At 37.6% G+C, this 16,708-nt stretch overlaps 1 protein-coding gene across 1 annotated transcript in view; it reads right to left on the bottom strand.

The window, feature by feature from the left end:
• The window catches only part of LOC111863651 (cadherin-87A), a gene marked incomplete at its 5' end in the record, with an annotated part of 49,115 nt that extends 34,002 nt beyond the window's left edge, over positions 1-15,113 (bottom strand). Inside the window, 10 exon segments of the mRNA XM_023850150.2 lie at positions 1,659-1,814; positions 2,130-2,241; positions 3,630-3,868; positions 4,537-4,692; positions 6,710-6,907; positions 7,837-7,949; positions 9,168-9,360; positions 10,576-10,710; positions 12,178-12,303; positions 14,991-15,113. Of these exon segments, the coding sequence (XP_023705918.2) occupies positions 1,659-1,814; positions 2,130-2,241; positions 3,630-3,868; positions 4,537-4,692; positions 6,710-6,907; positions 7,837-7,949; positions 9,168-9,360; positions 10,576-10,710; positions 12,178-12,303; positions 14,991-15,113 (1,551 nt within the window).
• Positions 15,114-16,708: the final 1,595 nt, after the last annotated feature.

Here is a 16,708-nt window from a genome sequence, read left to right as displayed (position 1 = left end):
GCAGATTCAGAAGAATCGGTGCTTAAGAGAGGGTTTAATTTTGTAGTAACAAATAGAGTGTTTAATTTGGACATGGTATCTGCAGCTGAATCTGCAAAGTCCAAACATCCCCCCACCCTGAATAAGAGGTCTTTTGGAGGATTCGATTTATGTCAGAAAAATTAAAACATTTGACATCTAACATAATGTAACGTGTTTCGTTACTGAATACGCCATAGAGATCGTTAATTGGTTTATTCAACAATCTACAAGAAACGGCTACAATTAATTATAACACCGTTGCGGGTTTCCACACTTTACAAACCCTCCAATCAAAGTCTTCACATACTAATAACACGGGAGCTATACAAATCTCCCTGAATTACACACTCCAGATATAACTGTACTACAGCACTCACTAAGTCTCAAAAGCACACAATAAGTCTTCCGCTCGCTGACTTCTTAGTTATCGCACACTCGCAGGCTGCTACCTTGAAAACTGTTGATAACACGCTCTCGCTCGACTACTACTGATCTCTGCGACTGCCACAGTACAACTGACTCGCAGCCTTTGTGCAGCTCACTTATATAGTCGCAGTGCTTGCCTGTTGCGTAATGAGTGCCACGTCATCCTGTTACGTCACCGCTGTTGACTCGTGTTGCATAGCTACCAGGTTGCGGGGGCTCGGCTAACTTCGGCTCCGCTCGTGACGTCACCGCGGGGAGAGTGGCAGGGTGATGACTCATCTATTACGCGAGCGCTACGTTGCCGCTACGTGCCGCTGGGGAGGTAGGGGTCCTTCGTTGCGCAGCATGTCACAATAACTAGGAATTCAGTTATGGCACTTTCTTTTTATTTTATTTTAAGGTTCAGAGATAGTGAATAGCTCAGCAGCCTCCACAGTCTAGAGGTAACATTCCCACCTCATGACTCGTAGTACGCGGGTTCAAATACTCGGCGCAGGTCGTCGAATTTTTAAGGGGGGAAAAATTCAGGGAACAAGTCCTCCGGGAGGGACTTTAAGCCGTGGATCCCATGTCGTAGCTTTACGGCACGTAAAAGAACCTCATACCTCCAACGGAGGTCACTGAGCCAAAATTGCGGACGTTTGCCACCCAACAGCAGTCACTAATACCTCCGGTAGATGGGGGGAGCATTATAGATACTTCTCAGCCAGTAGAGAGCCGGTCTCGCTGGCTGGGCGGGACTGATGGTAAGCACCAATACCGGTAGGATATAGAGGCTGGTAGAAATCATAGAGGGAAGCACAATGGACCACTACAGGTCTAAGTGCATGGGGAAACCCACCCTCTCTAATAACTAACTAACTAACTAACTAACTAACTAACTAACTAGTGAATAGCTCTACTAATTGGATCCAACTGTATAGGTTCCACCTGAAGACAGAGACAGAATCCAGTCTCTGAAACATTATGTGTTTTAAATAAAAACAGATGATGGGTAATGTTCAGAGACACATTAATTGTATAAATATATCCTTGTCACCAACTTTTATATCCTAATTAAAAAGACTGTTTACTAGATGTATATTTATACAAGTTTTCAATCTAAATTCTCAAGATCAGAAAAGGATTCTGGTTAAGATAATATTCTATTTAATCCAGGTTCCATTTTACACAGACTTTGCCACATTATTACATACAGTGTCTGATCATACCTGGACTTGTAGAGGAGGTTCGAATTTTGTGGCACCTTCATCAATTGTAATTTGGTAATTCTGATTGGTGAACTGTGGAGGGTTATCATTGCTGTCCACAACAGATATCATAAGGGATGCCACTGCACTCTGTCCTTTTCCATCATCATCTGTAGCCTGAAAAGTGCAGAAATAAGGCCAAAAGGTATATACTGTAAATATTTCCAACATTAATAGACATTCTACATTCTGCAATGGTGAAACACATTTATATATGCCATCTAAAGGGATATCTGAGGAACTTGAGGTAAGGTAAAAGTAAATTGCCTGTGCTTAAATAATTAAGCATTATGCCATGAAGAAATATGGGGGAATGGAGGAATATCTCCATCATTCTTGACCTTGGCACTAGATGGGGCTGATGAATTTGAGGAAGCAATGAAATTACAGTTTTCATATGTCAGCTCACCAAATTAGTGTCACACCCCATACCTTGTAAGTGAGGTAGTAGTGTTGTTTTGTTTCAAAGTCAAGGCAGGTTCTAGATCCTGGAGTTGGACAGTCAGCAACAGTTATCACACCTGTCTTGTTGTTCACAGAAAACCTATAAAAAATGTGACATTGTTACAACAGACCTTTTTTTTATTATTTTTAATTCTTGCAGTGGGGAGAGACTGTGTCTCTTAGTGCTTAGGCTGCAAGTAGGTCCAGTTTTGGAGCCCCAGATGATGGTAAGATGGTTGAATCAAGCACTGGTAGAATGATGCTTGGCATGGGAAAACTCAAGTATTCAGAGGAAAACTGGGCATAATGCCATTCTTCCCACCTCTAATCAAACACAGGCTGCCCTGAGATAGTGAACCTGGGCTCCTGCAGTAAGAAGCTGACAACTAACTGCCTGAGCTATGGCATGGGCTGTAATAGACATTAACATAAAAATGAACATACACCAAATTGTAATATTACCTGCTGTTTTGAATTGATATAAAACTTGGTCTCTTATATAAACTACTTTTATCTCTTCAGTAGCCTAATTTAAAAGGGCTTCAAGAAGTATAACTTTGTAAGATTTGAGGCTTTCACGGCGGTGACTATGAAGAAAGCAGTCTTCTGGGATCACCACATATACACGGTGCCAAATCCCAGAAGAATGCTTTCTTCAAGTATAACTTTACCTGTGGTTCTGTATGGGTGTAAAACTTGGTCTCTGACATTAAGGTAGGAACACAGACTGAGGGTGTTTGAGAACAGGGGGCTGAGGATAATATTTGGATCAAAGAGAGATGACGTGACAGGAGGTTGGACAAAACTACATAATGAGGAGCTTCATAACTAGTACTCTGCGTCAAGTATAATTAGAATTATCAAGTTAAAGAGGACAAGATGGGCAGGGCATGTAGCACGAATGGGAGAGAAGAGGAAGCATAAAGGATATTAGTTAGAAAGCCAGAAGGAAATAGCCCACTAGAAAGTCCAAGACATAGGTGGGTGCACAATATTAAAATGGATCTTGGAGACATAGAATGGGATGATATGGACTGGATCGATGTGACTCAGGATAGGGACCAGTGGAGGGCTCTTGTGAACACAGTACCGAACCTTAAGGTTCCATAAAATACTGGGAAGTTCTTGAGTAGCTACACAATTGGCGGCTTCTCAAGAAGGGCTCAGTTCTATGAGTGAATGAATATGGCATGATGTATTTTCATTTTAATTTGTTTTAAGATGATTCCAAAGACAGGTCATTGTGGTGCAGAAATTCACTTTTCTTTACTTGGCTTTCCCCACAGAAATCAACTCCTGAATTTCACAAGAATGATGTGTGCCTGAGTCCAAAACCTCAGGATGTTAAACGTATGTAGCCACCACAAAGGATAGAAATAGATTCTGATATTGCAGTGCAGTTTTGTGCACAGGCACTGTAGTTTTGTAATATATGCGAAAACATGACCAAAAATGTTTATGAAATGAAGATTTATACATGACACTAACTTATCTGCATCAGTTCCAGAAAGTTGATATACAATGCCATTTTCTCCAAACTGACCACTATCCATGTCTGTGGCTGTGATTGTTGTCACTAACGTTCCTGGTGATGCCATTTCTGAAACAGAAGCTGTATACTGCTGTTGCTGGAATAGAGGAACATTATCGTTAGCATCTGCTATGCTAACAATTACTGTAGCTGTAGAAGACAAGCGGGGATTCGTGTTTTTCTCCTCTGCAATGACCTGCACATAAACATCACATAATCAGTTTAATAATCAAAGTGATCAAATAAGTTGTTTTTATCTTCCTTGTTTTCATAAAAGATCAAATTGAACAGAAAAATTAAAAATGAGGCATTAATTAATACTACTTGAAGAAGTATTTGCATAAGGTGCGTAATACAGAGTGATCATGAAATTATGCTAGTGAGATGTGTCACTGTGCATTTTCATCATGTGCTGCTGTTTAATTTACTTCATTCTCAGTACTGTTTCAATTTGCTGTGTTCTCATAAATGTAACACGCATTCACTTTATGTCCTCTTTACTGCATTTCACATTTGCTTGTGACTTGTGCAATTTTATGATCAATATGTATAAATGTACAGTGGGAACCATCTGTCCAACCCTGTGCATATTTCATCTCCAAAACTATTCGTACTTAAGATATTTTGATAAGACTGGTGTTGGCAGCCTAGTCTCATTTATTTGTAAAACTAATGTTCCTTTCCCAACAGTATCAATGGCACACCATAGTGATCTATGGATGTAAATGGAGCTGTTTGCAAACAGTCACATGGTTGACCAATGATTCTAACATTATAAAAGCATATTATGGGATGCCGATAATAGACTGCTGCTCTAGATAAGCATCTGTTCTGTTTGCATAAGGAAGGGATATGTGTACTCACAAGTATTATGAATTTTCTCTGATTTGGATTTTCATAATCCAAAGAACCATTGGCCACACGGATACTGACTGAAGTGGATCCTGTTGCACTGGTTGGCTCTACTTCAAATGCTCCTGTTACATCATCAAGCCTCAACGTGAATTCTGAGTTGGTTCCCTAGAATGACAAATGCAGCACTAACAAACAAACCTATACCTTCTCACATCTTTTGCAATACACATGCCAAGTATCTGCATGAATACTCTGCATTCACCAGTGTTCCACAACACAGCTTGCATTATTTTCAACAAAGCAACAAACACTGCACAGTGTAATAAATATCAGGGCTGCCAAACTTGTGGCATGTTAACCACATGGATCCTGTCAGTTGGTTTTGAGCAGTTGGTGAGATTTTCCATCCATTTCTTGAAATTAGTGTTAATGCTTTGCTCGTCTTGAAAAAGGGTGGTGGATCTCATCAAACAAACTTTATGAGAAATGCTTACAAATAATATTCTGTGTAATTTTTAAAGTGATTCCATGACAATAAATAACTTATAAAGCATGGAATCAGTATTACTGCATGATCATATTCAATATTAATACAATCTAGCAACCTGGAATAAAAAAAATCTTTTTCATAACTTCTTAACCACCCCTCAGTGGTTTGAAGTTGCACAGATCTGACCTACATATCAGAAAACCAATATACGTTCATAGTATTTACTTCTCTTGAAAAACAATAAAAGCTGCTTGATGTGAACAATTTTATCTGGAGACCCAGTAACACAGAGTCATGCAGGAATTATTAAAATATTGGGTGTAAGATAGAAATTATTACAAAGTGACATTACTATCTTTGAAACACAAGTGAAGAGTTCTTTGCCTGATGAATTAACAGATCCAAGGTATGAAATGAGAAGACAGTGCCCAATAATATATATAAATTTCTTACTTTTGCCCCTTTGCAGAACACCAACAATGGTCACAACATAACTGAGTCTCCCACAGCACTGAACTTGATAAAATTAAGATCAATTTGGGATCCAACATTTTAATATAAAAGTACCCTACCAATATTTGTTATTCAAACGGTCTTATTGTTTGATTATTTGTAGTTTCTTTAATTACACTGCACACAATATAGCATCAGATGATTGTACAACAGCGAATGATGAATTAGAAAGAATGTGGAAGGAAACACTCATAGCCTAATTTAAGGTACTATCTTTGCATTTGCCTGAAGAGACTGAGAAAAATCATGAAGAAGCTCAGTCAGGATGGTCAGTGTTCTGCCCACGATTTCAATGTGGCATAAAAGTCAGAATCATTATCACTTGAGCCAAACCCCTTGGTTTTCAATTGTTTGTTTAGAACTGAAATTTGACTCTTTATACGAATCTGTTTGTCTGTCTGTCTATGAGTCTATTTCAATCTGTTGTTATGTATTTGTGCTGAATCCTGGCCCATAACCTAGGATACAGGCATTTAAAATAATTTAGCTGTAAAATGGTAAAATGTCGTCATATTACATTACATACAATACATACATACATACATACAAGGTATCAAATATTAGGAGAGGTTGGTGATCATACTCTCTGCTTCAATCCTCANGGATACAGGCATTTAAAATAATTTAGCTGTAAAATGGTAAAATGTCATCATATTACATTACATACAATACATACATACATACAAGGTATCAAATATTACGAGAGGTTGGTGATCATACTCTCTGCTTCAATCCTCCTATAATTTGAAAGGAATTCATTATGACTTTGTCTCATCTAGAACTCAATTCTGTGCCAGAGACACTCAAAGATCCTGTAATGTGGATCCTGCAGGTTACTAGTAAAAAAAGGAAAGTAACAGTAAAGGTATCCTTGTAACAGGCCGTGGAGGCCCATAGGGTTCTGAGGTGTTCTAGACAATCGGCTCATAGATGGTGGTAAGGTTGTCAGCCATATGTGCTGGCCGCCCTTTTACCCCCGAGAACATTACAAGAATATTCCTGGTACTCATTTCTGTTAGAGGCTGAGTCAACCCCAGAGCCATAGTGCGATTGGAAGGATTAGGTAAATTGAAAATAATCCAATGATCTCATTGGGATTTGATCCCGTGCTCTACCAGCTTGTAGCATAATGCCTCAACCAACTACGCTACCTACAAACATAAAATTAAGTCAACTTACAATATCAGGGTCATGAACAACCATATCAAGGTGAGGCAATGGTGTGCCATCCGGAACATTTTCGGGAATCACAATTCTGTATTCACGATTATTGAAGGTCGGAGCTTCATCATTTACATCCTTGATTGTAACAGTTCCTTTCTTTGTTGTAACAGTAAGAGGGTCATTGCCAGGTGTGCCATCAACAACTTCATGAGCCTTCAACATAAAACAAAACTAGTAAATGAATTATTTAGAACTAAAGACAAGTATCTTTACATCTGTAACTGTAACAAAAATAATATTATTCAGGAGCACTATCTTCTGAGATGTGATGCCATGTAGGTTGGCAGTTCACTGATGTTTTGGATGAATTTACCGCCTCCATCTTTAGAACAAATCAGGAACTGAGGGAATTATATAAAATGCCCCATCTGGTATGAGACATTAGAAGGAGAATGTGACTTACAGGCAGAATGGATCAAGTAAGAGTGACTAAGAAAATTATTAAAAGTAAAATGGAAGATAGAAAGGGAGAGGGAAGATCCAGACTGAGATCTGTGGATGATGTAGAAAATGATTTAAGAGACCTTGAAGTGAGAGTTACAGGAAAGAGGCAAATAAGATAGAAGAATTAGCATCTATCATAAAGGAGACCGGGGTTCCTTGAGGATCTCAGCCAAGGAGGGTGGGAGGGAGGGAGTGAGTGAGTGAGTGAGTGAGTGAGTGACACCTTTGCACTATAAGGGGGTATATACAACAAAAATCTATAACAGACCCCAAATCCTTGTTCTCTTTCTAGAAAGCAGCAATGTTTATATTGATGAAATTAAAGAATACTTCTGGGCCATGTAAATAAGTTCTTATGGGCAGAGATCTTTCTCTTTCCCACTGTGACCAGACCTGCCTTGACATCCCTGATTTCCTACCCAACTGGTACCTGATACATCACAGGCAAAGAGGCTGGACTTGAAGCTGACTGCTCACCTCTACTGAATGTGTGGAGCTATACTCCACTGCCCTATCCTTCATGCCATGGAGATTAATTAAGCACAGGGACAACTTTACCTCTGCCTTTATCATAATGCAATGTCTCGTGCAAAAATGGTTCTGTAATTTGCCAAGATGGGTCATATTATAATACCTACCCTCACAGTAATATTTATGACTCCTGTTGAATCATCTAAAGCTTCTTTATCAAGTGGTTTGGCAGTCCTAAGTTCTCCTGTTTTCGGGTCAAGTAGAAAATAATCCATATAATCTGCAGAAAAGAAACAAAAGCTGATATGTATTCAGAATTACTGGGTTTCTGGACTTTGTTCATTGTTCAGTATTCTATAAACTAGAAACACAACGTTTTGGAAACTGGGTCTGTTTCCATCCTCAGCTGAGGGAGGAGACATCTAGTATGTTAGGTGCCTTAGAAATCACAGGAGTACATGTTGTGTTCTCTAGTTATTGATATACCAGGTAATGGACAAAATAGTAAAACCCAGTAATTCTGTGTGTCATACAACATCTTTAGAATCCTTTAGAATCAACTTGATGTGTACTGTCTTGTAAGGATACAATAAGACTGGAAAACCATATTCCTTACTACAATAAAATAGTTTGCACTTGCATTATTTACAATTTGGTATCCTGAATGCTTCTAGTTTTTTCCAAATAACTTTCTTGAAGATGATAACAGTACTTCCACATGAAAGCATACTTATGGTATATCACATCAATTTTTATGAATTGAGAGGACCTCTAATTTTAAATTTAATCAAAATGCAGTTCTTAATTTCAGACATGCAGATGGACAGACACATTCTCCCTTATATGCTTTCAGTTTACACACATCATGCAAAAAAATGTATAATAATTAGATCACCAATTTAAAAATCGACAATGGTGATACTGATGACAATGAAGACAATGATGATGATAAACTTTATTTTATTAACACAGGTAATAATCATATTAAACTGTTCNAAAGGATTTTTGACATGTAAATAAATGAAATGAAAATGAAATGAAAATAAACTGTTTCAAATAAATGCTATAGGTCTCCACCCCTACATTTCGTTATATACTCTTTTTCATAACATAAATCAATACTGAGAAATCTAATTAGTTTTAAAAGTGCTTTCTTCTGGAATGAGAGACCATACAGTCCAGCAGAAATTCACCAATGTTACAGAGGAACGTAATACTTATACCTTCAATGTCAAAGAGTGAACCAAGCAAGCAACCAGCAAGAAGAGAGTATGGTTTGATTTCAACTCAATACAAAGTACGGATGATAAAAGAAAAATACACTTCCAAATTAAATTTGTTTGGCAAGTTTCACTGCAAACCTGATTCCAGTACTAATTTCCATCAAAGCATGTTCATGGAGATGAAACACAACCTCCCCATAAGCATTCATTTAACACACTTTGTACAAATAACACAAAACATGTACATATAATTACATATCCTACAAATAACTCACTTTCAACAAGCTCATACACAATCTTCCTTGGATGTTCTTTATCACCGTCATGAGCTTTGATAGTCATTACTGAAGTACCAATGTCCGCGTCTTCCCTGACAACACCTGTTAGTGAACCTTCAAACACTGGCGGGGAATTCTGTACATCTTGCACTTTGATCTGAACCCCTGTGCTGCTGTTGTGCTTACCATCCTGCAGTCATAATAGTATTGAAGATGATAATGCATGAAACACTGACTGTTTAACACAACTTTGTCAACTACAGAGAATATTTTGTTTCAGATAATATTAAAGGTTAATCACATTCAGTGAGCTTGTAAGGCCTGAGAAGGGGGAGGAGATTTGAGGTATTTGAAATTATTATCCTGGCATTCTCCTATAGGTGACTGAGAACTTAACTAACTCCCTAACTAACCAAATAACTGGTTAATTAGTTGCTGGAGTGGGGTGAGACTGACTGCTTTAGTACTAGAGCCTCAAATGGGCCCACCTGTTGACAGATGAGTGCAAAACACTGGTAAAATGACAACAGGCAAGGGAAAACTGAACTGATTGCAGAAAGATGTGACCCAGTGTGACTCTTTCCACCATAAATTTCACAAGGGCCAACAGGTTACTGAGTCAGTCAGTCTTAAACCTATTTACAGTTACTATGTTGGAGAATTTTCCTGGGGATTCTGAGGAAAATCATACAAAATCTAGACCAGGATAGCAGGTAACCTGGCTAATATTCAAACAAGATGACTCCCATAAAAGTCTTCAACAATCTGCCACAAAGTATAAAAAACTTGGGCAATGATACTAAAAAGTTTAAATCAGAGTTAAAGAATTATCTACATGCTCATTCCTTCTACTCTTTAGATGAATACTTCAATGTAAATAGAGAATGATGTAAAATTAAGTTATATTAATTTTTAAGCTAAAATTGCCTGTACTTATGTATGTAACCTTTTGACTTGTTCTGTATCCAAAGGTACTAACCTGCTTAGGATTTATAGAATGTAAATAAATTCAATTCAATTCAAACGCAAACTTGTGTATTACAATCGCACCAAAGTGCTTGATAGGATAATACAAAACCTTATCCTAAAAAAACAGGTTATAAAAAAATGTTAATTAGTTTGAACAATGTCTGGATAGTGTTGAATCATGAACTATAGTAATAACAGGAATAAAATTCTGGATTCCATTAGAGGAAAGTTAATGATGATCTAAGTAACTATCATATGTTCAGAGATAATTCTGTTATTAGTATTATCGCTGTTAATGTTAATGTATGAAAATGAAGTGAAAGAGATGTAGTTAAAAGTTATTTAAGGGAAAGGGTGCAGGTACATTTTTTTAAAGTCTGTATATCATTAATTCAAGCTGATATAATTACAATTACATATGAATATAATTACTAACACTGGCACTAAGCAGCAGTTGGTAGAAAGGTCTGATTGAATAATCCAGTTTTTGCTGCAGAATCAAGGCCCCCAAGAATTTATCTTCACTGGAATGTAGCTTCTCCACTTTAAATTTACTGCAAGCATCTGGAAACTGAAACATAACATTACAAGCATAATAAACCTTACCAGTTTATTTCTTGTATGAGTGGAGTGATACTGAGTATCTTGATGCTGTGGCCTCAAATAGAACTCTTTTTACCAGCCTCTGATGATGTAATAACTGGCAAGGGAAAACTGTGCCAGGGCCACTTTGTTCACCACAAATCCTGCATGTAATATGTTGAGTCTGAACTCATGCTCCCACAGTGTGCAGTCCGAAACTAACCACCTGAGCTATTGCATGGTCACTTAAAGCTTCTTACATCATAAAAATTTGTGCAAGAACTATCAGACCTATTCTAGAAAATCTAAATTTAGAAGTGTACATCACAAGGTAAGATATAGTATGTGCTGAAAATAAAACATTTAGCATACAGCACAAGCTCTCAATGTTCATAAATGTGTCCGCACACATGTACATATGCAAACATACAAATTGCATGTAATGAAAAACCAGTAACTTAGAGAAATCAAAAGAATCCACATAGCAGAATTTTCCACATCATCTAATGGTTAACAGAGAGAGAGAGAAAAATAGACTTGAGGTTCTAACAGCAGTGACTATGAAGAGGTCTGCCTTTTGGTATATAACACTATGTAGTTTGATGAACTTCTGCTTGATGCCTACTTCATGTTGCTTTCTAACTGTTTCTGATCTTCATGATGGAGGCGGTATGTTGTTCCCCTAAAATGTCAGTTGACTTTCACTGGACTATGAGGTGTTATATCCCAGAAAACAAGGAAAGAAAGGGTTTTGAAACTGAAGCCACAACTTAGTATGTGTAAGCTGTTAAAAATTCAATAGTAATACATAAAATAAGATTAAAAGAATGTAGCACCACACAAATTGATCCCTCTTAGGGGAGCAGATAATTATACCTCAATTCTACAATCTTTCATGACATTATGTTTAATTAATTACTATGCAAAAGTAAGGGGAATAACTTAATGCATTATTAAACTCTGCATTAGATAGAGGTCGCTGGTCAGCTTCAAGCCTTTATTCCAGTAACCACTAGATAGGAGGGTGAAAGGGCCACTGAGATGGTCAGGATCTAGGGTAAAAGAGAAAACCCTCTGCAACGGAAAGGATTTGAACCCTGGTCATCCAGCATATAGTCTAGTCAGTCTATAGGCAACTCAGGTCTGGGCATGGGACTTAGACACAGGAAAATTATAAATAATTTATTTTCTTGTATAATGAAATGTGGCAACATGATAATGGAAAGTTTTCCAGCAAAACAAAAAGCATCTTCGACCATGCAGATGGAGGTAACATGTACATCTGAAATTTCAGAGTACTCATAATATCCAAAGACCAAAGAGAAAATTAACATCAGCAGAGAGTCACTGTGAAAGCCTAAAATCAGTAATATTTATCATGTTGGATGCTTCTCAACCTACGTTTTAGAAATTAATTTTAAGCACTTTCAGAATCAGTTAATATTCATCTACCAACCTGCGGGCGATCTGTACAGTTAACATCCAGAATATCTCCTATGATATCTGGATCTTCAGCTTTAATTCCCTGGAAAAGGGTGGTGCCAGGTGATGTGTCTTCAGGTACCTCAATCTCATATGGAACCTAGAATACACAAATTAACAAAATTAAATGACAGCATAATACTCTTATGAACAAGTATAACTATATTAATATGAGTAGTGTGCATCCTGTTGTGTGTCACAAATAAGATATACAGAAGTATATAAGGTACACAGTCTACACAACAATATTCTGTTTTTAAAAAACAAAGAAGACACTACCGTATCAGCATTTGCTTTTATGTTTTTACAGACGCAACATGTTTCGACCCTTACACCGGGTCATCATCAGGCATACAATGTTCCAGTTTGAGCTGTTGAATTGCAATTAATTATCATCTAATTCTTCAAATAAGGATCCTTATTGTGTCTTGAAATTATTTAACTGCGTAAATTTATACATGAAGTCTTTGTCAAAATTTTAAAACTGAAAATCCTTAGCTAGTAACCAAGTATAACTATGTGAGTAAAGTGACTCATTACAGGCTCAATTCCTTACCAGGGTGAAAATATTTCTCCTTACCACCACCACATCTGGGACCTACCCATTTTGTTCACCAATGCGTACCAGGGACTCCATCCCTGGAGAAAATATAGCCAGAGTATGAACTGACCACTCTTCTCCACCTAGCGCCAAGATTAAAATGTGTGGAACGTTACCTGAACTCTCCCATATGTCTTCCTAAACTAGTGCGTAAGCAGATGGACCACAAAGTGCACATGTAGTTCTGAGCATTCAGCTTCAGAAAGATATAAAGAAACAAACCATACATACATCAGATAAGTACCAAGTTGGATTGATGATCTGTTTAAGTTCAGGGCATTTTGTAAGATTTCACAACAAGCGACAATGTGACGACTTTTTTTCTGACATTGTTGATATCATCATCATTGTCAATGTCACTGCAGTACAAATAATTACTGTGATAATTTCCATTCTCCTCATATGTTAGTTACTGTCGAGTAGAGTATCTAAAATTCCAGCGCCATATTTAGAAATTTCTTCTTTATCTTCTACAAGGCTTTTTCCCTTCTGGTCTCCTTGCTCCAAGTTTCCATTTCTTGCAAAAATTTGCGTCTTTTTCAGAAAGGCCTTGTTTCCCTCATTAGTTCCGATGTATCTTAATTTAAGACTAATACAGTGTGCCCATTTCCTGTCACTCTGCTGGACTACACTTCAATGGTAAGATTCAATCTTGGCCATAAACCAACTCTTCTTCCTCCAGCCAAATTCCTTAAAATGGGTTATGTCTGCTTCCCTCCACATCCTACTGTCAGACGCTTAAACCATAATCTAAGCAGCTGACAAAATAAAGTAAAACTATCCTTATAACGGGCCTTGAAGACCCATAGGATTGTGAGACGTCGAGGCTCCAACATTTTGTAGATGACCGGCTCACAGATGGCAGTGAGGTTGTCAGCTTACGCGCCGGCCGCCCTTTGCTTCCAGGAAAATTTCTGGTACTCATTTCTGTTAGAGGCCGAGTCGACCCCATAACCATAGTGCGGCTGGAAGGATTAGGTAAACTGAAAAATCCAATGACCTCAACGGTAATCGAACCCACGACCTTCCGGCTTGTAGCATACTGACTCAACCAACTACGCTACTGCATGCCCAAGCAGTTGACAAAGTACCATTAAATAAGCCAAGGGTCAATGAAGAATCATTAGTTTTATTCTGTACATTAAGTCCTATGGCTTTGCTATTTGATTTTTATGGTGTGGAAATGTTGGAGGAATTATTATTTATATACTGCTGCACTACAGAGGATATAACAGTGACGTCTTTACACATGTCAACTCATGACTTTGTGAAAGGAAGGAGTTGTGGTCTAATTTGAGGTACTATCCCAGCATCTGCCTAGAGGGGATGGGAAAACAAAAAAGAATCATGAAAGGCTATGTGGAGACCAGCGATCTAAATCTGTACTTCCCAAATACGAAGATGGAGTGCTAGGCACTCTACAAAGACCTTGGGTAACTTCTATGGTGAACGATATTTAACGAGATACCGTTTATATTGTGGCACATTTGCTACGTGCAAGAAAGGTTGAGTCACAGAGACAGCCATTTCTAAGTAATATATGCACGCAACAATGGCACAATGGGGTTATGCAATCCACTTCTAGGCAACAGCTCCGTAAACACACTTGCGAGAAGGCGCAATGACATCTTAACTATAACGTGACTTGTGTTTTCTGAGTGGTCTGCACTACGCAACAGTAGAACTGTATTTTCTGTGTGTGGTCCGTGCCGACGAGTTATAGGGGACAACGAAGGACGTTTAGAGTTCAGTACCTGTGAGTACAAGGACGAGAATGAAGCATGTCTTAGTGAAGTGCGCTATAACTGATTGTAATTGTGAANAGAATTACTTTTGATTTCATTTAGTGAGAGTTCGTAATCTGAAATTAATGAAAAAAGATACAGAAATTCATTGATTTATTGGCTGATATTACATCATAGACGAACACAAACATCCTGTTTGAGAGAAATTCTTAAACAATTTTAATAATGTGCATCCTGTTATACAAATGTATATAAGGTATTGTTGTGTAGACGGCATACCTTATATACTTTTGTATATCTTATTTATCTTAAACAATTTGTTTTGCAGTAGTCTACTCGTCTGAAAAGCTACAAAAAAACCTTTATAGAAAGACAATAACAGTTATAAGCTATGCCTGACGACTTGAGGCTCCTGTCTTACGGATCAAATATAAGACTTACATCTTTGAAGATCGGTGCATTGTCATTTTCGTCCAGAACGATGGCAGTAACAGGGATTTGTACCAGGTTGTTCGGAAGTCCATCACCCACTTCATCTTCTAGGGTCACAATGAATTTCAGTGTATCATTAACCTGGAAGTAATATAAGTAAAAAGTTATTATTTGCTGGGTCAGAGGTTCCCACAGCATTGACTAAGAAGTGTATGGTTTTCTGGGCTGTATTGACGTGTACTCGTATTCCAGTAACAGCCCTGCAGATGACTATCCCCTGCGTCGAAGAGTAGACGAGTGAAGGAGCAAACAAGAAGTGAATAACAAAAAGAGCTCTCCTGAGATCTGAACCTGCATAATCTGACAAAAGTTCTGCTTGTCATCTACTTCTTGATAGTTTCTTTCTTGGCATACTCTTATATTCTGAAGACAGATACATTTCTCAGAAACGTTGGGATTTTTCCAAACTTCATGACAATACAACCCAGGAGACTGTACTCTTCAATTAAATATTTTTAAAGACTGTGGATTGAAACAATTAAAATAACAACAATGAAATGATAGGCCTATAGATAAACAAATACATTATTTAAAGACTATCTTCCTCATGGAGCTGAGCTCTTCTAGAGGAGTCGCCAATTCTGCAGCTACTCAAGATTTTCCCAGCATTTTATGGAACCTGAAAGTTCATTACCGTATTCACAAGAGCCCTCCATTGGTCCCTATCCTGAGCCAGAACAATCCAATCCATAACATCCCATCCAATCTCTCTAAGATCCATTTTAATATCGTCCACCCACCTACGACTTGGTCTTCCCAGCGGTCTCTTTCCCTGTGGCTTTCCCACCAATATCCTATATGCATTCCTCTTCATTTAAATAGAGTTGAACATCAAATGTTAAGAAACTTGAAGATTCATCGCTGTCATTATGATGAAAACTAGGGCAGCCACTTTTACTTCAAAACTTGTTTTATTTTATAATATCGTTTTCCTTCATAATCTGTCTGTTGATAATGTTCAATTGCGGTAAATACATAGTTTATGAAATTTTAGCCTAAAATCGTGGGCAGCTAATTCCTCCGAAACGTTAGTAACAACATATTAAGCTGTACGGTGTCAAAACACAGAACACCACAGCCAAAAAAAAAAAAATCTATTTCGTTCACTGGCATTTTCAACCATTGTATTAATTAATTATTTAATTTAGGCGTCCAGTGTCTCTATAGTCTGAATAATTTTAGTCAGTGTTTTGTTCGTCTGGAAATTCAACTCGTGTAATATATAGTTCTTATTGTACCTTTCTGCATTATTTCTTCTCTTTCATAACTCGTTTTATTTTCAGTTCTGCTCTGTTAGTTGACTTATTTTTTATACCCCAGTACTCAGATAAATGAAATAACACTAACAAATATCAGCTTCATATAAAACTTTATCCAGTGTCTCAAGGTAAAGTCCATACATAGACTGGGGGTCATCAGTGTGGGTTTCGACGCAACAGAATAAATACTGATCAGATTTGCATTCGTCAGGTACTTGATAAAAAATGGGAGTACAATGACACAGTATATCAGATATTTGTAGATTTAAAGAAAGCCTATAATTCAGGTAGGAGGGAAGTATTGTACAATATTCTCACAGAGTCTGATGCACCTATGAAATTAGTTAGGCTGATTAAAATGTCTTTAAACGAAATGTATAGTAAAGTCCGTATAGGTAAATATTTGTC

This window comes from Cryptotermes secundus, unplaced genomic scaffold (genome assembly GCF_002891405.2).
Source record: "Cryptotermes secundus unplaced genomic scaffold, Csec_1.0 scaffold234, whole genome shotgun sequence".
Taxonomy (NCBI): domain Eukaryota; kingdom Metazoa; phylum Arthropoda; class Insecta; order Blattodea; family Kalotermitidae; genus Cryptotermes; species Cryptotermes secundus.
This window is presented reverse-complemented; position numbering and strand designations above follow the sequence as displayed.